At 38.1% G+C, this 19,945-nt stretch overlaps 2 protein-coding genes across 5 annotated transcripts; both read left to right on the top strand.

Annotated features, from left to right (window-relative positions):
• The first annotated feature begins 1,195 nt into the window (after positions 1 to 1,195).
• Positions 1,196 to 10,646, top strand: LOC101736322 (dynein light chain roadblock-type 1). Of its 2 annotated transcripts, none has more exons than XM_062674455.1 (8): positions 1,196 to 1,347; positions 3,507 to 3,588; positions 5,340 to 5,440; positions 6,574 to 6,703; positions 7,233 to 7,318; positions 8,452 to 8,539; positions 9,663 to 9,763; positions 10,395 to 10,646. In XM_062674455.1, exons 5-8 carry the CDS (start codon positions 7,262 to 7,264, stop codon positions 10,539 to 10,541), a joined length of 393 nt encoding a protein of 130 aa, XP_062530439.1. In that variant the 5' UTR covers positions 1,196 to 1,347; positions 3,507 to 3,588; positions 5,340 to 5,440; positions 6,574 to 6,703; positions 7,233 to 7,261; the 3' UTR covers positions 10,542 to 10,646. The 2 variants fall into 2 exon arrangements, with proteins under 2 accessions (XP_062530439.1, XP_062530438.1); XM_062674454.1 differs by having other exon boundaries at positions 1,204 to 1,347; positions 6,470 to 6,703.
• Positions 10,647 to 11,478: 832 nt separating this feature from the next.
• On the top strand, positions 11,479 to 19,945 carry LOC101736093 (KH domain-containing, RNA-binding, signal transduction-associated protein 3). 3 transcript variants are annotated; one of them, XM_038017975.2, is made up of 7 exons: positions 11,485 to 11,848; positions 12,092 to 12,213; positions 12,776 to 12,885; positions 13,995 to 14,200; positions 17,199 to 17,374; positions 17,839 to 18,032; positions 19,414 to 19,945. In XM_038017975.2, the coding sequence occupies exons 1-7, from the start codon at positions 11,641 to 11,643 to the stop codon at positions 19,445 to 19,447; spliced, it is 1,050 nt and encodes a 349-aa protein (XP_037873903.1). In that variant the 5' UTR covers positions 11,485 to 11,640; the 3' UTR covers positions 19,448 to 19,945. The 3 variants fall into 3 exon arrangements, with proteins under 3 accessions (XP_037873901.1, XP_037873903.1, XP_037873902.1); XM_038017974.2 differs by having other exon boundaries at positions 17,133 to 17,374; XM_038017973.1 differs by having other exon boundaries at positions 11,479 to 11,848; positions 17,133 to 17,374; positions 17,839 to 19,945.

The following is a 19,945-nucleotide window of genomic DNA, read 5'->3' as shown; positions in this document are numbered from 1 at the left end:
CGCTTAAAGTTCAGTGTGCTTAGTGCGAGTTTCTTAACGTTCTCGATAGCGAATAAGTTAAGCCAATTTTGTATGCAGTTGGAGCAGCGCCCCTAGCGGCAAACGTACGCAAACGATCCCGTTCCATACAAATATAGAGCGAAGCGGTATTTCACGCCTGGACAGAGACTTGCGCTTTATAAAGCGCAGGTCCGGCCTCGCGTGGAGTACTGCTCTCACCTCTGGGTCGGGGCTCCCAAATACCAGCTACTTCCATTTGACTCCATACAGAAACGGGCTGTTCGGATGGTCGATAGTCCTGCTCTCGCGGATCGCTTGGAACCTCTGGGTCTACGGAGGGACTTCGGTTCTCTCTGTGTTTTATACCGCATGGTCCATGGGGAATGCTCTGAGGAATTATTCGAGATGATTCCCTCATCTCCTTTTTATCATCGCACCTCCCGCCATCGGAGCAGAGTTCATCCATATTATCTGGAACCGCTGCGTTCATCGACAGTGCGTTTCCAAAGATCTTTTTTGCCACGTACCATCCGGCTTTGGAATGAACTCCCCTCCACGGTGTTTTCCGAGCGCTATGACATGTCCTTTTTCAAACGAGGCTTGCGGAGAGTACTTTATGGTAGGCAGCGGCTTGGCTCTGCCCCTGGCATTGCTGACTTCCATGAGCGACGGTGACCACTTACCATCAGGTGGGCCGTATGCTCGTCTGCCTACAAAGGCAATAAAAAAAATCGTTAAAAAACTCGCACTAAGCACACTGTATCGATCTCACTACACCCCGTATATAAGGACGCTTTGAACCTTCCCCTTAACGCGGACCTACAATTCATTAATTGCACTCTTAAAGCCGTACATACACATAAATCTTCCGGCAGATCCATTTAATATTAACATATTAATTAATGAGCGACCGTGGGCTACTTAACGTGATTTACGACAGTGAAATAAATAAACTATAGCGGCGTGCGATCGTGGGATATATTTTATTTAGAGTAAAGCTGCGTCCACACCGCAGCTAAGTTAAGAGCCTAGTAGAGTTAGATGAACCTGTGAACGCGATAACCATTGACTGGTGGTAGGACCTCATGTGAGTCCGTGCGGATAGGTACCACCACGCCGCCTATTTCTGCCGTGAAGCAGTAATGCGTTTCGACTGTTGTGCTGTAAAAACGGACCGTATTTTTCGGTGCAAATCGACCATCTAGATTCACATTTCGTGACGCATTTTCTAAAAAAACACATTATTAATTTTTTATCAATTTTGTATTTTATGAAATATTTCAACACTTTCTATTAAGTATGTCGATTCAGTACAAGAAGAAAATCAACAAGTGCAAAATGCCAAAGGTATTTATAAATACTGTAACTAGTAAATATCTGAATAGATTGATGAAACAAAAATCGCGATCCAATTTTACTTTTAAGCATATTTTTTATACCGAATCATTTAATTTAAAGTTTGATTATTGTGTGCAATCTATATATATAAAAAAAAAATTGCTGTTCGTTAGTCTCGCTTAAACTCTAGAACGGCTGGACCGATTTAGATAATTTTGGTCTTGAATTATTTGTCGAAGCCCAGAGAGTCGGTAGGCAGCGGCTTGGCTCTGCCCCTGGCATTGCTGAAGTCCATGGGCGACGGTAACCACTCACCATCAGGTGGGCCGTATGCTCGCCTGCCTACAAGGGCAATAAAAAAATAAAAAAAAAAAAGAGAAGGTTTAAAAGGTAGATAAATATGAAAATTATCGGAATTAAATAAAGTTTAAGTCTTTTATTTATCGGTTGAGGCACTACGAAGTCTGCCGGGTCAGCTAGTAAAGAATATAGAAACAATACCTTTTAGGTATGCGTGGATACAAAAGATGGAGTTGGCTTGTTTGAATTTTGCTAATGTGTTTACAGATTGATAGAAACTAACCAATAACAGTAACAAACGTTTTTGGCAAATAGCCATCCGGTATTCCAGTTTATGATGCTATTGCTCTTCTCATCTGCTACTAGAACTTACATTAGTCTCCCATATAGGTAAAAGCTGGTTCCCACTTGTCGGATGTCTGATTCGTATATAAAATCGAATGTCGGCCCGTTTGTTCACACTTCAGTTACTAATCGGTTGTCGGCCACGGTCGAAGCTGGTGCCAATGAAGCGACTGCTTTTGTTGTCCAACCTAAGCTGATAGCCTTGAGAGGCTATTTCAGCGTAACCTTAACTAGTAGGTGAGCTCACGGGGCTCAAACCTGACGACGGTGCTAATACGAACCCTAGCAAGTGCCGTACTTCGCAGAATCTACCACCGGATCGGAAACGCGACCCACTGAGAAGATCCGGCAAGAAACTCAGTGGGCTGTTTCTGTGGGTTAATTTACTCGTCGAGCTCTTCGTCACAAGCGACGGGTTCGACGAGAACGATGACAAAACAAAGAAAGACAGCCAAGGAAAGAAAATATTGCGTGCACCCAATCCTGAGGAAAAAATAATAATATTGGAAACATTTCAGAACTTAATAATAGAATTGAGAAGTGATGAAATTATTATATACAATTAATATATAATTATGAATGGTCCCGACACCCCACAAATGTGAACAGCGTTATTCTTACTCCTAAGCAAGCGAGATGCGACACGATTTTTTGACAGGCGTAGAGGGCTGGCAAAACACCCAACATTTACTGTAGGCGCCTACATAAAATCGGTTTCCGATGACCGATCAGTGTGAATAGCTTCATATAAAATTCTCTGTCACGGGAACCTCCTATCACTATAAGAATCCGATACCTGACAAGCGGGAACCGTCTTTAAGACACTTTGTTTGGTTTCGGGAGGTTAGCCATGGCACGAAGTACCACATTTTACATGGTGTGTAGTAGGCACATGAATTCTCCAAATCGCATGAAGACATCGCAGACTTTCCAGTCTGAAGTTCAGGGCGTTAGTATAATCCCACTTCAGTCTTGACCTGTAATGAATGGAGGCGAAACTCGCGAAATTGTGTCTCAAAAGTACATCAAATAAATACGAGGGTAATAAAAAAATCCATAACACGGGTCAACACCAAATTTGACTTTGCTTGCATCGCATAAAATTTCGATACTTTAGATCGTAATTAGACGAAAAAAAAATACATGGCATGAAATAGTTTTTGAACTTTAATAAATTGACCACATAAATATGAAACAAAATGCATCAGCATCGTATTTACACTTTCGTGACATTTTAAGTGTTTCTGGACTTGTACAAAACACCTGATCGTTGTTTATGACTCGAGTGCCATCTAGTGGCACTGTGTAAACGTAAATTAATTAAAATTTATAATAAAAATTAAAAATGAGTATTATTACTATAACTATCACAAAAGCAAACTTTATACCAAAAAAAGGTATTTTATTTTCGTTTTTGTGAATAATGAATCGGAAAAACCTCGTATAAACGTTAGGACAAAGAACCTTGTTTTTTTTTTTTTTTGTAGAGTTGTATAATCAATTTTTATGTTATTATTACACAGGAATTCAAGGAGCAGGTAATCAAGACAGTAACTAGGATTGAAGAGAGTCACAACGTTGTTGGAGTTCTGTATCTGTCAAAAGGTTAATTGGATAGACAGTAATTTAAAAAAAAACTTTAGAAGTAACTTTGTTTACATTTTTTGTTATCGCTGCGTGTTTTGGAAAGCTGTCTTAACCTCCAAACCGGTACATGTGCTTGGTACGCAGAAGAATGTAGGCACAATGGTATCACCTATATACAGGGTGTCCCAAAAAGAATGGATAATCCTGAAGCACCTCATAGTAGAGCTATTAGTAGAGATATTGCTTAGGTAGTACCCAAATTAAAAACAAAGAAAAAATACCAAAATTTCATGATTAAAATTTAAGTTCAGATTAACTTTTATAAAAAATTACACTAGCTACTCATACAATTTCCTGCATGTTCCTTAGTATAGTCTATGTAGAATATTATAACACCAAAAACCCTATGGATTTCATTTATTTGTAGCCGTTGTATAATATATTCACAGCAGTATGGAAAATATCAACTTTTGGAACGAAGTTCCTTATCGCGTGTTGTGAAAGGGGGCTAGACGGAAAAAATTCTTACGAAAAGTTGTCACGACACTTTTTAGATCCCGTCATTCTGACCAATCAACGTGTAGGCGCTTATCGCGTGACATTGCTCGTATCCGATTGGTCCGCGTAATGAGTACAGTTTCTCGAGATAGCGTTTCAACAATAGTAATTTAGTTCATAGTATTGTTTTTTTCTTCTTCATAATGCCGTAATTTATTATTATAACTAATTAATTAACGTAATTAATCGAAAGGAACTTCGTTCCATCCGGGTGTCCCTTGACACCTCTGAAGTTTTTCTTTTTTTTTAAATACGTAATTTGGGTACTTACTACCTGAGATTTTTTTATTTTTGTGTCCCCAATAGCTCTACTATATTTTTTTTATTTATTGCTTAGATGGATGGACGAGCTCACAGCCCACCTGGTGTTAAGTGGTTAGTGGAGCCCATAGACATCTACAACGTAAATGCGCCACCCACCTCGAGATATAAGTTCTAAGATCTCAGTATAGTTACAACGGCTACCCCACCCTTCGAACCGAAACGCATTACTGCTTCACGGCGGAAATAGGCGGGGTGGTGGTACCTACCCGTGCGGACTCCCAAGAGGTCCTACCACCAGTGAAATGAGTACTATGAGGGGTTTCAGGATTATCCATTCTTTCTGGGACACCCTGTATATGGCTTACATATGCCAGGATCACCATTGTGCTTAGTGCGAGCTTTTAACGTTCTCGATAGCGTAAAAGCTAACTCAAATTGATATTGAGCTGAAACGTTTGCCTACGTTTGCCGCTAGGGGCGCTGTTTCAACTGCACACAAATTTGAGTTAACTTTTACGCTATCGAGAACGTTTAAAAGCTCGCACTAAGCACACAGTTCTCAAGTGAAGTATTTAAGTGTAGACGCCGATACTACAGGATAGACCAGGCCTGGGCAAATGGCGGCCCGGTAGAATGTTGTCTGGCCCGTGAAGCATTGTATATATTATTATTAAAAACGGAAATATTAGTTTTTGTCTAACATAAATTTTCTTTTCAATTTTTTTATTCAAATGACTTGATAAATAAATATTTTGATTCAAAAATGTTGGTTTTAAAATTCATTAATTGACATCCTTAGCAAAAACTATACTTAAAATTAGAAAAAAAAAACTGTTTGGCTCGAGGTCAAATTTTCATCTGCAATGTGGCCAGACTATCAAAATATTTGCCCACCCCTGGGATAGACTATAGTATGGGATACAATATAAACGTCCCTCATATCACAGACGCAGTCCAAATGTACACATTGCCAGAAACGGTCGCGCAGGTCCTATGCAGAAACCTGCCACCGCTCAACGCGAGTATGCAACGAGCCGTTACTGAAATCGTAAGTGCTCATAAACTAAGGCTTGAGCTGCTTTCAGACTACTCTATAATAATAGGTTGGGGAAAAAGTTTCTTCGCATTTTTTAAGAGAATTCACAACATTTTTTAATATAGTTTACATTTACATTTAACTAAAGTATGTAGGTACCATTTTGTTAGATAACTTTTTGCTATCTTGAAGTTTTTTTTAAAATGCGCCAAAACCGTTTTGTGCTCAATTCCCGGTTCTTCAGCTACGTCGTAACTACTGATATGCCGAACTTGCTCCACTTTTTCAAAAATGGCATCCATTTTATCCGTAATTGGGCGACCAGAGCGACGTGCATCTTTGACATCAAAATTTCCGGATTGATAGCGCTTAAACCAAATTTGTGCTACTCTCACAGACACTGCACCAGGTCCATAAACATCACAAATTTTTTTCGCAGCTTGCGTTGCATTTTTACCTTTATTGTAGTAAAATTTTAAAATGCATCGAATTTCTTCATTCTTCATTCATTTACTCATCTTGACAGTACGAAAAATAAATAAAATTCACGAATTTTCCTAACTTGTAGTAGCGACCCTGGGTAAATTCAATGCGTTTCATTCTTTTTTGAATTACAATACGATTGTAGTGTGTGTGAAACTTTGAGACACAATTTGTATAGTAATAGGGCTGGTTAGGCCATTATGGAGGTTGCGTGCAGAAACGCAGAGACCAAAGGAGATGGATTTAAGATCCTAGCCTCTTTAAGCAAGACACTATCAAGTGACAATGTTATCTTATTTTCTCCTATACTCTTCTCCTAGTCTTTGCTTAAGTGGTCGCGGTTTGCAGGAGACCATTTGCATATTTTCACTATTGATATCTTTGAGCTCAAGCACAGCACTGAGAAATATTTAATTGATTGAACTAGTCCCGAAAAATAAACACATTCGCTCAATTTTATTGTACATACTTGCAAAAAAGGATAGATTTTTTTTAATCAATACCTACTTACCTGCCTAACTAATCAGTATTATTTCTTCTTCTTTTTTTATTGCTTAGATGGTGGGACGAGCACTACTGCTTGATACCACAAAGCTCGTATTTTGTTTACCGAATTCACCCGAACGTTCCCGAACTTTGCCAATGACATTAACAACCAACAGGATATCGAAGACACGTTGGTCGCGTATAGAATCGAAACGAAAACATCAGAAGTTTTAGTGGCATCAGATCTTGATTTCACGGCGTGCGTCGTCCACAGGATCAAGAGGAAACATAAAAAGAATTTGATCTGTTAGTGTCACTTTAAAACTTTGACCCGTTACGTGAGAAACATAAAATCGATAAACTGTAATAGTATGACCAGACTCTAAGATTTTGACCATGATTGTGGTACGGATATCGTGTTTTCCTGGCTGGAACTTATGATTAGCATAGGAAACGGTGAAATGTTGGTACGCTGAGAACCCTAGTAATCAGTGCTCGAGGTAAAAATTAGGGAGACAAAGAAGTTAGAAAATATAATGAAATTGCTACTACTACTGAATTGAACCATGCGGCAGGAGCAAATGGCTAGAGAAGCCTTAGATTGACCGTGCCATTTTTTGCTAGATAATATCTCTACAGTAATAATGATTTTTTACCAATCTGTTTAGTTTTCCCTGCCCTTAAAGAACAGAGTTTTTAACTTTTAAAATAGTGACTTCATTTACATGAGAATCTAATTAAAGTTGATAACATTATAGAACTTAATTAACGAGTGCTTAGTAAAACTTTAAAGTGTTTGAATACAATGAAAGTTTTTGGTGATTCTGTTTTTCAGAATAACAAGATTCTTTTGTTTGAATCGAGATGAAGATAGTCAGGGCTATGTTACATGAAGATGGAGACGAATGGCTCGTTAATTTAGTGAGTATTCTTGTAGGAATAGACAAAGAGAGGATCTTTTAGAACGCACAGAGTAAGTGTGAAAGTAACCCCGGTAATCAACAAATTAAAGAGCGGACGGTTAGCGTGGTATGGACATGTGATGCGTAGAGATAAGATGCATGTGACTAGGAGATGTATGGAATTGGTAGTGTAAGGTAGAAGGGGAAGAGGTCGACTGAAGAAGACATGGATGGAGTGTGTGAATGACGATATGAGAGAGAGAGGAGTGAGTGTTGAGATGTCGGCTGATAGAAGAGAACGGAAGAGAAAAAATTGCTGGGCCGACTCCACCTAGTGGGATAAGGTGGAGAAAAAGAAGAAGATGTAATATCGCTCGGTAGAATTTTGTAAATAGTTGTAATTAATACGTGAAGCAAAAACTTTGTACCCATTTTTACAAAAATTGCGCTGACGGATTTGAAGTCGTCGTGGCCTAACGGATAAGACGTCCGGTGCATTCGTATGTACCGATGCACCGGTGTTCGAATCCCGTAAGCGGGTACCAATTTTTCTAATGAAATACGTACTCAACAAATGTTCACGATTGACTTCCACGGTGAAGATTCCAACGTGTAATAAAAATGAAACCCGCAAAATTATAATTTACGTAATTACTGGTGGTAGGACCTCTTGTGAGTCCGAGCGGGTGGGTACCATCACCCTGCCTATTTCTGCCAGCCACCAGTGGGGCAGCCGTTGTAACTATACTGAGACCTTAGAGCTTATATCTCAAGGTGGGTAGCGCATTTACGTTGTGGATGTCTATGGGCTCCAGTAACCACTTAACACCAGGTGGGCTGTGAGCTCGTCCACCCATCTAAGCAATAAAAAATAAATAAAAGGGAGGAGCATGAAATTTCCTACATTTATAGAGAATATAGAGAAGGAATGCAGAAAGCTATTTTTTTAATTATGCATAAAAAATACATTAAATCAATAAACAACAACACACACACTACCATGTAGGTATTTGACACACACGCATGCATACTATTTGTTTATTGTCAAACTTTTCTTATTGCTCAATTTGAGAATAGATTAAATATTGTTACATGATGAGATTAGATATAATCTGATATAAAGATTCAAATAAAAACTTTATTTTTTGGCAGTCAGCAAAAATAAATAATATCAACCCGGTAATAGACAGAATAATGGAAGACGAATCTGTTGAGGGCGTTATCATGACGAATAAAGACGGTGAGATGTTTGATTTTTTTTTTTCAATAAATTTATTTATTATAAAAAAAAGAACACAATATTTCCACAATAGATGTTTGATTAAAGTGTTCAAAATTATCTGTCTACTGATATTTTTACACATATTAATATTCGTTATTTATATTTTATACGTTAATTATTCGCTTGAGACTTTTTTGGCGGGAACGCGAGAAGTGAAGTTGTGTGATTTGTTTTATTTGGTCTATTTAGTGTTTCTTCAGACTTAAACGTGTAATAACGTTGGTTTATTAACTGTTTAATATCTGTGAAAGTGCATAAATGTGGAAAAATGAAACAAGCCGTTGGACGTAACTTCTCGGAATCCTCCAAAAAGTCCACTGAAAAAATCTCACTAAATGGCCACCATTCTACTGAGATTATATTTCATCCCATATCATTTCATTTAATTTCATACCAGTTGATTAATGTCTCAAATTAATCGTCTTCAATTAATTTCATTTCACTCCATATTATAATTTTTCATAATAAGATTATAAATAAAAAAAAACACTTGAGTAAAGGTCTTAGTTACCAAGTCATATAATCCCTTTAAATGACAATAATATCTGTATCATAATATCAGTATCCGTCACATATTTTCATGCTAGATTATCAAAAATAACAAAAAAAACTATATAAATTAATAAAAAAACAGTCGGAGTAGCTCGTCAATGTTTCTTTTTCTTTTATTTTTCCTAGCTATGCTGATATGCTGCCTGGAGAGGCTATTTCAGCTTCGCCCTAACGTGTAGGTGAGCTCACGGGGCTCAAACCGGAGTGTTGCTAACACTAACCCTAGTAAGAGCAGTGCTTCGCAGAACCTACCATCGGATCGGAAACGCGACCCGCTGAGAAGATCCGGCGAGAAACTCAGTGGGCTGTGTCTATGGGTTAATTCGCTCGTCGAGCCCTTCGTCGCAAGCGACGGGTTTGACGAGGACGGTGACCGGATAATCAATAGCTACATACGTCACAAATGAAACAGCCTGAAAAACAATGGAGATAGAGATAGAATTGCCTATTTATTCAATTCAAAGTAGAGCCCAACGTAATTAGCGTAACAAAGCCTCAATTATCGAAATTATCTTTTTTTCTATTAAAGGATGTCCGATAATGACAAATGTGAATGCAGCCGGTGCCACGAACTACGCCTTGGCTCTGCACAGATTCGGTGTTATGGTACAAACTTGCGTCAAGGAAATGGTAATTTAATAACTTTTTTATTTATTGCTTTGATGGGTGGACGAGCTCACAGCCCACCAGTGTGATTAGTGCGAGTTTGTTAACGTTCTCGATAGCGTAAAAGTTAAGTCAATTTTGCATGCCATTGGAACAGCGCCCCTAGCGGCAAACGTACGCAAACGATCCCGTTCCATACAAATATGAGCTAACTTTTACGCTATAGAGAACGTTAAAAAACTCGCACTAAGTATATACACTGGTGTTCAGCGGTTACCGAAGTCCATAGACATCTGCAACGTAAATGCCACCACCCACCTTGAGATATAAGTTCTAAGATCTCAAGTATAGTTACAACGGCTTTATTTAATTCCGAACATTTTCATATTTAATTAACTTTTAAAACTTCTCTGGACTTCCACAAATAATTCAAGACCAAAATCAGCCAAATCGGTCCAGCCGTTCTCGAGTTTAACGAGACTAACGAACAGCAACTTTTTAAAGAAAAGAAGAAGACTTCGGCCGTTTTGGCTCCTTGAACTCGCCTACACATTCGATGAAGCTAGCATAACCTCTCGTGGCTACTAGTAGATAGGAAACATGAAACATACTACATTTTCGTAATACCTAAGTTAAAGCTTTGACATTATTTCAGGATCCTTTCGACGCAGTACTAGTAATGCGTTTGCATACGAAAAAGAAAGAAATCATGGTGGTCCCGGATCCGTCCTTCAACATAATCGTGTTACAGCAAGCGAGACAAAAGATCAAGAAAAATTCTGAAAAGCAATTCATTTCATGATGTTTAAACATTCACGAGTGTTATAAATACTATTTTTTTTGTTGTACAACATAAAATTTAGGTAACTTCTTTATTTTCTAAATAAAAATACCTATTACCTATTGACTTACCTACTTTATCTTACTTGCCTATTCTCAGAATAAGGATTAGATCGTATTAGCAAATAAATTAAATTTGACAAAAACCTGAAAGTTGAAACGCAATTTAACGATCATTTTAAGAAGCATTTTTTAAGCGATTTTATGACCTGGTAACTAAGACCTTTAGGTCATGTCTTATTTTTATTCTTATTCTTCTATCTTATTTTTTATGAAAAATGATAATATGGAGTGAAATGAAATGAAATGGAAATGATTAATTTGAGACATTAATCAACTGGGATGAGATTAAGCAAAATGAGATGAGATGATATGGGATGAAACATAATCTCAGTAAAATGATGGTCATTTACTGAGACTTTTTCAGTGGACTTTTCATAAAATCATGGTCATAAAATCCCTTTAAAAAAAAAGATACTCTTTGGACTTTTTGGTGGGAACGCGAGGAGTGAAGTTGTGTGATTTGTTTTATTTTGTCTATTTAGTGTTTCTTCGGGTTTAAATGTGTATTAATGGTGGTTTATTAACTGTTTAATATCTGTCAAAGTGCACAAATGTGGGTAAATGAAACAAATCCGCTGGACGTAACTTCTCGAGATCCTCCAAAAGTCCACTGAAAAAATCTTAGTAAATGACTACCATTTTACTGAGATTATATTTCATCCCACATCATCTCATTTAATTTCATTTAATTTCATCTCAGTTGATTAACGTCTCAAATTAATTATCTTCATTTCATTTCACTCCATAATATCATTTTTCATAAAAATATGATTAAAATAAGACATGACTTAAAGGTCTCAGTTACCAGGTCATAAAATCCTTTAAAAAAATCTATCAGAACATTAAAAAAATTGAGGCGTCTTCCATAGATTATACTACACATTAGACAACGCGTCTTTTACACAGTACGCGTAATAATTTACATTGAAAACATTGTGTTACATTAATGTAAAAACGGAAATCAAGTAATATTTAGGGCATAATTTGATTTAATCAAAATGGCAGATAAATACGACAAAAATGGGTATAATAGTGGCGATTTTAAAAGAAATACCACACAAGGTAAACCAGAGGAACTCGATCAAAATGGCGAAGAAGGTATCAAAATAAATGAAAAAGCCGGTGAATACATGCGTGAACTACTTAGCGAGAAGATCAAACTCAATAATTCAAAATTTCCACTATCTATGAAGTTAATTGATCAAGGTATGCTAATTCTTCACTACTTACTTATTTAAAAGAATATTTCGTAACTCTTCTTCACTCCTCAATATTTCGACAACAAAAATCATTGTATTGAGAAGAAAATGTTCCATTTAACAAATAAAAATCCCCTATAAAAATTACTAATAACAGTTCATTGACCTCTCAATGTGACAAAACCATTTGAAATAAATTGAAAAAAAAAAACTTTGCCGCCGTATTGATATTTTGAAATTATTGTTACAGAAGTAACAAAAGTACAGGCTAGTGGTCGTATCACCAAGGACTCAAAATATGTGGATGTGTTCCGTGACAAACCAACCAAAGTCACAGTTAAAGTTCTTGTGCCAATTAAGGAACATCCTAAAGTAAGAAAATTGAATCTAATAATAAGTATATCGTTGCAAATAATTGTCTCAAGCTTACAAAAACAAAACTATTATTTCAAATCAACTCTCATCTAAGAGATATTCGTGTAACAGGAGGCCTTGCACTCAATAATATAAATACCAATAACAAATGAGTTGCATAACATCTTTTATATTTTTATGATGATAAATGGATGTGAGCTGCCTAAAATTGATCTTTGGAAAGCTTAAGACACTGGTGTCATTCCTTGTGGTCGAAAATATAAACTGAAATTTTTTCTTGTTTATTTTTAGAATAAGTCTAAGTATATGAGTACAAGTCTAAAAAAATCATCTCATCAATTTCAAGTTTTTGTTCACTGTCAAAATCTAAGTATTGGTGATGATTTGGTGAATAAACATTTATATTTGAAGCAAAATGATTAAACATTTCAGCTTATTAATCTTATTGTTGCATATGTAGCCAGCCCCAAATTATCAAAAAGGTTACCTTTATCAAAGTGACACTTCATTTGACAATACAGTGCATTTGTAATTTAATACATGCATTTTCCAATTGCAGTTCAACTTTGTGGGAAAACTATTAGGTCCAAAAGGAAACACTATGAAGCAATTACAAGAAGACACACTGTGCAAGATGGCTGTACTCGGCAGGGGCTCAATGAGAGACAGGTGCATAACTCTTTAGATTTGGCATTCTCTGTAACCACATTAAGTCAAGATAATCTTTTAATTTCCATTTTAAATAAATGGAAATCTATAATTGCAGCAACAAATCAAGAAAAGACAAAACCTTTGTGCTGGTAAAGTTGTCGTATACTAGGCATGGGGACCGTGTAGGAGGTTAAGACTCTGGCCAGAAAAAAAAAAAGAAAAAATAGTTGCTTAATGGACAACAGAACTATTTAAAACTACTTGTATAGATAAATCAATGACCAAATAACAAGTGAGATACTGTTGTTGTTGTCCTAAGGTACGGCTGGTACTTACAACCCTCACAAGTTGTCTCCACTTCACCCTATCTTGCACTTGCTCTGTAACATCCCTCCAGGTCAGACTGGCAGTCGTCGCCAAGTGTGTACAGGCCAACAAGGTCTTCTCCTGCCATACTGTTGCTACTCAAAAGAGATACTACATAGAAAAATAGTTAAACATGTCTATTACTCATGAAAACTACAACAGACTTATATTCAGTAGTAAATAGATTTATAATAGTACTAGCTGACCCGGCAGACTTTGTAGTGCCTCAATCGATAAAACAAGCAAAAGGAATCCCTCTGATGGGGGACACATCAAAGGAAAAACAAAATTGTTATTTTTATTTAATTTCGAGCATTTTCATATTTATTTACACCTTTTAAACCTTCTCCGGACTTCCACAAATAATTTAAGATCAAAATTAGCAAAATCGGTCCAGCCGTTCTCGAGTTTTAGCAAGACTAACGAACAGCAATTCATTTTTATATATGAGTCGTCTATTATCAAAGGTGGCAATCTGTGCATTTGGACAAAAATTTTTTATTGATATTTCAATACAGATTGATTTGAATATAATCGTCTCCTTCAAAGAATACGGTTCAAAACCTGCATTAAATAAAGGTTAATACTTAACCTGTTATTTGTCTAAGATGTCGTTCAGAAGAGTTTTGTGACTGCCAATGGAATACAAAGTCAATAATTCGTTTTTCTGATTTACCAATAATTGTCCAAAAGTCACATTGCCGGCTTTGATAATAGTCGACTCATATATAGATAAACAAATCAGTATGATTTTCATTTAGGCAAAAAGAAGAAGAACTCCGCCAGTCATTAGACCCTAAGTACTCTCATCTAGCTGACGATCTTCATGTTGAGATATCGGCCATAGCACCACCAGCAGAGGCTCACGCTCGAATTGCATATGCACTTGCAGAAGTCAAAAAATACTTAGTGCCGGATACAAATGAAACTGTATGGATGTCACAGATGAGAGATATAGATGTCAGAGGTAAGTGTCAAAAAACCTTTTTATTATTCTGAAGAAATAGCTTTAGTAAGAATCCTAATGAAGACTAACACACAATATTTCATTGAATATCATAAAGCCTAGTAACCTAAATGACTGCATATTTGTTTTGCCGAATAATCTGTGTTTAATAATTTGTGTATTACATTTTTTCCCAGTTTTACTATTTACATTATTCCATCTAAAGATTGGAAAAATAGCAATCCAATTTTTAATGTACTCTTTAAAGCATAACTAATTAGTAATAAAAATTGAAAATAATTTGACAAACAGATGAGAAAATAGTCATGATGTTTGTTGTACCTCTACTTAATTGAATATGCAATTTCGAAAAGGGCACATCTCTGAAAATGTAAAATGTTCAGGAAATGACAAAAAACTGATTATTTTCTAAAGCAGTGTAAAATTTAAAATATTAACTTTTGAGATATATTGTAGTGTTATCTATCTCTGAGGTTTATGGCGTTTCCTTGTAGATTTCGCCAATTTCAAGTGTATATAATACTCTGCTTTCTATAGCGGTCTTCGTGAACGAGCAAGGTCACAGATAGTCACTAAGAATTAAGTGAGTAGCTAAGAATGTTTGATGACATGATCACTGTTGATTTACCTAAAACAAATAAGACGCACACAATATACAATATATACAGGGGTTAGTTCGTTAAGACATAAACTATTGTAGTGTTAATTAGCAATTGGAAATTACTGGAATTATTATAAAATGGGTGTAGGTAAGCCTCAAAACTACATGCTTAAGAAAGAACGTATTTGACAAAATATGCAACATGTGCCCGTTTTGAAATTGCATATTCAATTGTAGTTGAGATATCAAGACAAAGAAAAGAACAAAAAGTATACACCCATCAGTAACATCTATGCAAAATGAAGTTACGAACTTATTACTTTAAATTAACCTTATAGGTTTGCTCACAAATCAATGTATGTGTGAAGAATACATTTAACAGCAAATCCGGCAAGTAACCGGGCTGTGAGCCACACCGGAGGCTCTATTTAGACGTTGTTCACACGAATTATTGATGATTTTAGCTTTTTAAATATTGATGCTTGTTATTGGCTTTTGAAATGTTGATACCGCTGAAACTTAAAGTTTTGCATGTCCAAATGAATTTGACCATGATTTACCTCACCAATAGCAGCTTTGAATGAGTGCACTTTTAACTTTTTTTTATTAATCTTTAAGCTTTGGTTTATAAAGATACGTTGAGTGATAATATTTTGTGAGAATCCGAATATGTTGTGGCAACAAAGCGAGTGGCGCCTGCAGCAAGTATTCTACTCTGCTCATCTAACTACTAAGTTTTATTAACCAATGACAAGTAATACAATAAATACTTATAGCAAATACTAGCTACCTGACCCGGCAGACTTCGTAGTGCCTCAATCGATAAATAAAAGACCTAAACTTTTGTATAAAATAAACTTAAAACAAACAAAAGGAATCCGTCCGACGTGGGACACATCAAAGGGAAAACAAAATTGTTATTTTTATTTAATTCCGAGCATTTTCATATTTATCTACCTTTTAAACCTTTTCTGGACTTCCACAAATAATTCAAGACCAAAATTAGCCAAATCAGTCCAGCCATTCTCGAGTTTTAGCGAGACTAACGAACAGCAATTCATTTTTATATATATAGATGACAAGTAATACAATAAATACTTATAAAAAATATAAAATAATAAAATATATATTACTCTATGGTGCAGTGGTTAGCTCCTTAACTGTTACATCGAGGCTCGTGGGCGCGATGAACAGGTATGTTTGCTCTGTGCCTGGTACTCATAACACAGGAAATCCTAAACTGGGGTCAGATGACTGTGTTTGAGTTGTTCCCAATGATTAAATTAATTAATTATTATTACTAACATTCGGTAAATTCAGGTAGGTGTACAGCAGAAATTTGTTGATAATGTTTTATATATTGCCTTTGCAGGCAGACACCACTGTATCGTCCATCTGATAGTCATTTCGTATAAAGTAATCCTAGATTCACATTATTAGCTAACACATGTAGGTATTAAGAATGCTGTCTTGTCTATTTCTGTTGCTAAAGAGTCATACATTCCGATTCGAAGCGTATCCAATGGTTAAGTGATAAAATGGATTGGCAACTCTCAACAATTCAGCCCATCTAGTTTCTCCGAATGTTCTCAGTGGCGTTTCCGATCCGGTGGTAGATTCTGCGAAGCACTGCTCTTGTTAAGGCCAGTGTTAGCAAACCCTCCGGTTTGAGCCCTGAGAGCCACCTGCACGCTAGGGTAAAGCTGAAATAGCCTCTCAAGCTATCAGCATAGGTGTTGTGTTGTTGTAGTCCTAGGGTACCCCACTGACTCACAAGTTGTCTCCACTTGACCCTGTCTTGCGCTGGCTCCTTGACTCCAGGTCACGTTGGCAGTCCTCATCTCACCCTCCTCCGTGCAGAGTGGAGACAGTGATCAGGAGAGATTGTTCCAATTTCTTTACGAATAAAAAAGTACTTCCTTCAAATCGTTAATTTTAGAGATCATTTAATACAGCCCAAAGCACGTCATTACGGATCCTCCTGATCCATTAATGGTGCTTTTAGGCACCACAAGCACCGGTCACCGTCTTCGTCGAACCCGTCGTTTGCGACGAAGGGCTCGACGAGCGAATTAACCCATAGACACTCCCCACTGAGTTTCTCGCCGGATCTTCTCATCGGGTCGCGTTTCCGATCCGGTGGTAGATTCTGCAAAGCACTGCTCATGCTATGGCCAGTGTTAGCAACACTCCGGTTTGAGCCCCGTGAGCTCACCTACTAGTTATGGTTCCGCTGAAGTAGCCTACAGCTTAGGTAGGAAAAAAAAAATTAAAATGTGAGGTGAAAACGGTTTTGAGCAGAATAGAATACAAAGCGCGAGTTGTCGGCAGATGTACACCCGGCGAGGCAGCCGCTGCTCGCGAACCCGGCAAAGAGCATATTGTACCGTAACACAGGGGCCGAGCGGACGCACCCGTACCGCGAGCCCGCGCCCGTCATGCACCCCCCGGCCGCCATGCCGCCGCGATCCATGCCTCCCAAGAACAAGATCATCAGCATCCTGGAACGGGCCCGGACTGCGATGGAGGGCTCTTACTCCTACGAAGACCATTACGCACCACCCGAACCACCAGTGAGTCGCTATGTATTATTCTAATCTCTTTAGGAATCGTCATTATCATCAAACATTTTTTTTATTGCTTAGGTGGGCGGACGAACTCACAGCCCACCTAATGTTAAATGGTTACTGGAGCCCATAGACATCTACAAACGTAAATGCGTCACACCCACCTGGAGATATAAGTTCTAAAGTCTCAGTATAGTTACAACGGCTGCCCCACCCCTCAAACCGAAACGCATTACTGCTTCACGGCAGAAATAGGCGGGGTGGTGGTACCCACTCGCGCGGACTCCCAAGAGGTCCTACCACCAGTAATTACGCAAATTATGATTTTGGGGTTTCATTTTTATTACACGATGTTATTCCTTCACCGTGGAAGTCAATCGTGAACATTTGTTCAGTACGTATTTCTTTAGAAAAATTGGTACCCGCCTGGGATTCAAACACTTGTGTGTAATATGTAAATCTGTTAACAGATGCGAGGGGGCGGGCGCGCGGCCGAGCCGGACGTGTACTACGAGCGCGGCCACGAGCGGTTCTACGAGGACGAGGCGCACTACCGCGAGGAGCCGCGCGAGTACAAGGCGTCGTCGCGCGACGTGGGCACGCGCCGCCCCGCGCCGCACCCGCCCGCGCACCGGCACTACCCGCGCGCCGCGCCCTACTCCCGGTACTGCACGCGCGACGCTCGACACTTTAATTATTTTCCCTACCTATGCTGATAGCCTTGAGAGCCTATATCAGCGTTGCCTTAACTAGTAGGTGAGCTCACGGGGCTCAAACCTGATGACGTTGCTAACACTGACCCTAGAAAGAGCAGTGTTTCGTAGAATCTACCACCGGATCGTAAACGCAACCCACTGAGAATAATCCCATCCTCACGGATCGTTTGGAACCTCTGGGTATGCAGAGGGACTTCCGTTCCATCTGTACTTTGTACCGTATGTTCCTTGGGGAATGCTCTGAGGAATTGTTTGAGATGATTCCCTCATCTCCTTTTTATCATCGCACCTCCCGCCATCGGAGCAGAGTTCATCCATATTATCTGGAACCGCTGCATTCATCGACAGTGCGTTTCTAGAGGTCTTTTTTGCCTCGTACCGTCCGGCCTTGGAAAGAGCTCTCCTCCACGGTGTTTCCCGAGCGCTATCACATGTCCTTCTTCAGACAAGGCTTGGAGAGTACTTAACGGTAGACAGCGGCTTGGCTCTGCCCCTGGCATTGCTGAAGTCCATGGGCGACGGTTACCACTCACCATTAGGTGGGCCGTATGCTCATCTGTCCAGTCCAAAAATAAAAACGCTACACGCACGATGTCACAATAACACGTGAGTTTTTTAACGTTCTCGATAGTGTAAAAGTTAACTCAAATTTGTACGCAGTTGGAATAACGCCCCTGGCGGCAAACGTAGGTAAACGTTCCAATTCTTTACAATTTTGATTTAACTTTTACGCTGTCGAGTAGGTTAAAACACTCACTAAGCACAGTGACGAGTATATAGGGTTGTGTCACAAGAAAATAAACAATCGTAGCTGTTAGCAAATCTCACCCCGCCTAGCTGAGCCCTTGCTCTCGTCCAACTGTCCTGGTGAAACTGAAAAGGCCTCCACCCCACCAGTAATTGCTCATTCATAAAAAAAATCGACACCGGTCTTATCACTAGATAATCTTCAGACGAGATCGCTTCGAATACTCTTGTCTTGAGGTGGCCATAAAACTCATCAGCTCGTTCCCTTTTTTTTATTGCTTTGATGGGTGGGCAAGCTCACAGCCCACCTGGTATTAAGTGGTTACTGGAGCCCATAGACATCTACAACGTAAATGCGCCACCCACCTTGAGATGTAAGTTCTAAGATCTCAAGTATAGTTACAACGGCTGCCCCACCCTTCAAACCGAAACGCATTACTGCTTCACGGCTGAAATAGACAGCGCGGTGCTACCTACCAGCGCGGATTCACAAGAGGTCCTACCACCAGTAACATTTAAAAAAACTGATTTATTTGTTTGTATTTTTTGTTATTCGAGTACTAATTGCTTTTGCGTTTCTAGGGCACCGCCGACGCACAAGAAACGTCAGCAATAGGTGAGTTGTAAGAGGTCCAATGTTTTTTTTTTTATTTGTAAAAAAAAACCAGTTTGCGTCGGTTAAAAGAAGACAAAACTAAATACGACAAAAAACGTGCATAATCATTATCTCTTTAAATAAACGTAGGTTTCTTTAGATCAAAATATGACTAAACTAAATCGAAAACTCGTATTAAAATGTTGTAAAAAAAAAAAAAACAATTAACAAGTGTTGCCCGATCACAAAAAAAAAACAACTTAAAATACTCTAATGTATTTAGGAATCGAAAAATATTATACTGTAAATTTTGACGAGGTGATCCCAAAAAGAAAATCAATGTAGCGTTAAATCTGATTCAACATGTTTTGATTGAAATTAAAAAAAAATGTTTACGGCTCGTGAAAGAAGAACACAAAAAACCTTCGTTAAAATAACATTGAAACATGTTGAACCTAAAGCAGAGATGTATTCGATTCTTTTGTTTATTATTATAATAATAAAAAAATATTTGTATAA

Source organism: Bombyx mori, chromosome 20 (genome assembly GCF_030269925.1).
Source record: "Bombyx mori chromosome 20, ASM3026992v2".
NCBI classification, from domain to species: domain Eukaryota; kingdom Metazoa; phylum Arthropoda; class Insecta; order Lepidoptera; family Bombycidae; genus Bombyx; species Bombyx mori.
Note: the sequence above shows the minus strand (reverse complement) of the source record. Positions and strands in the feature narration are given on the sequence as shown.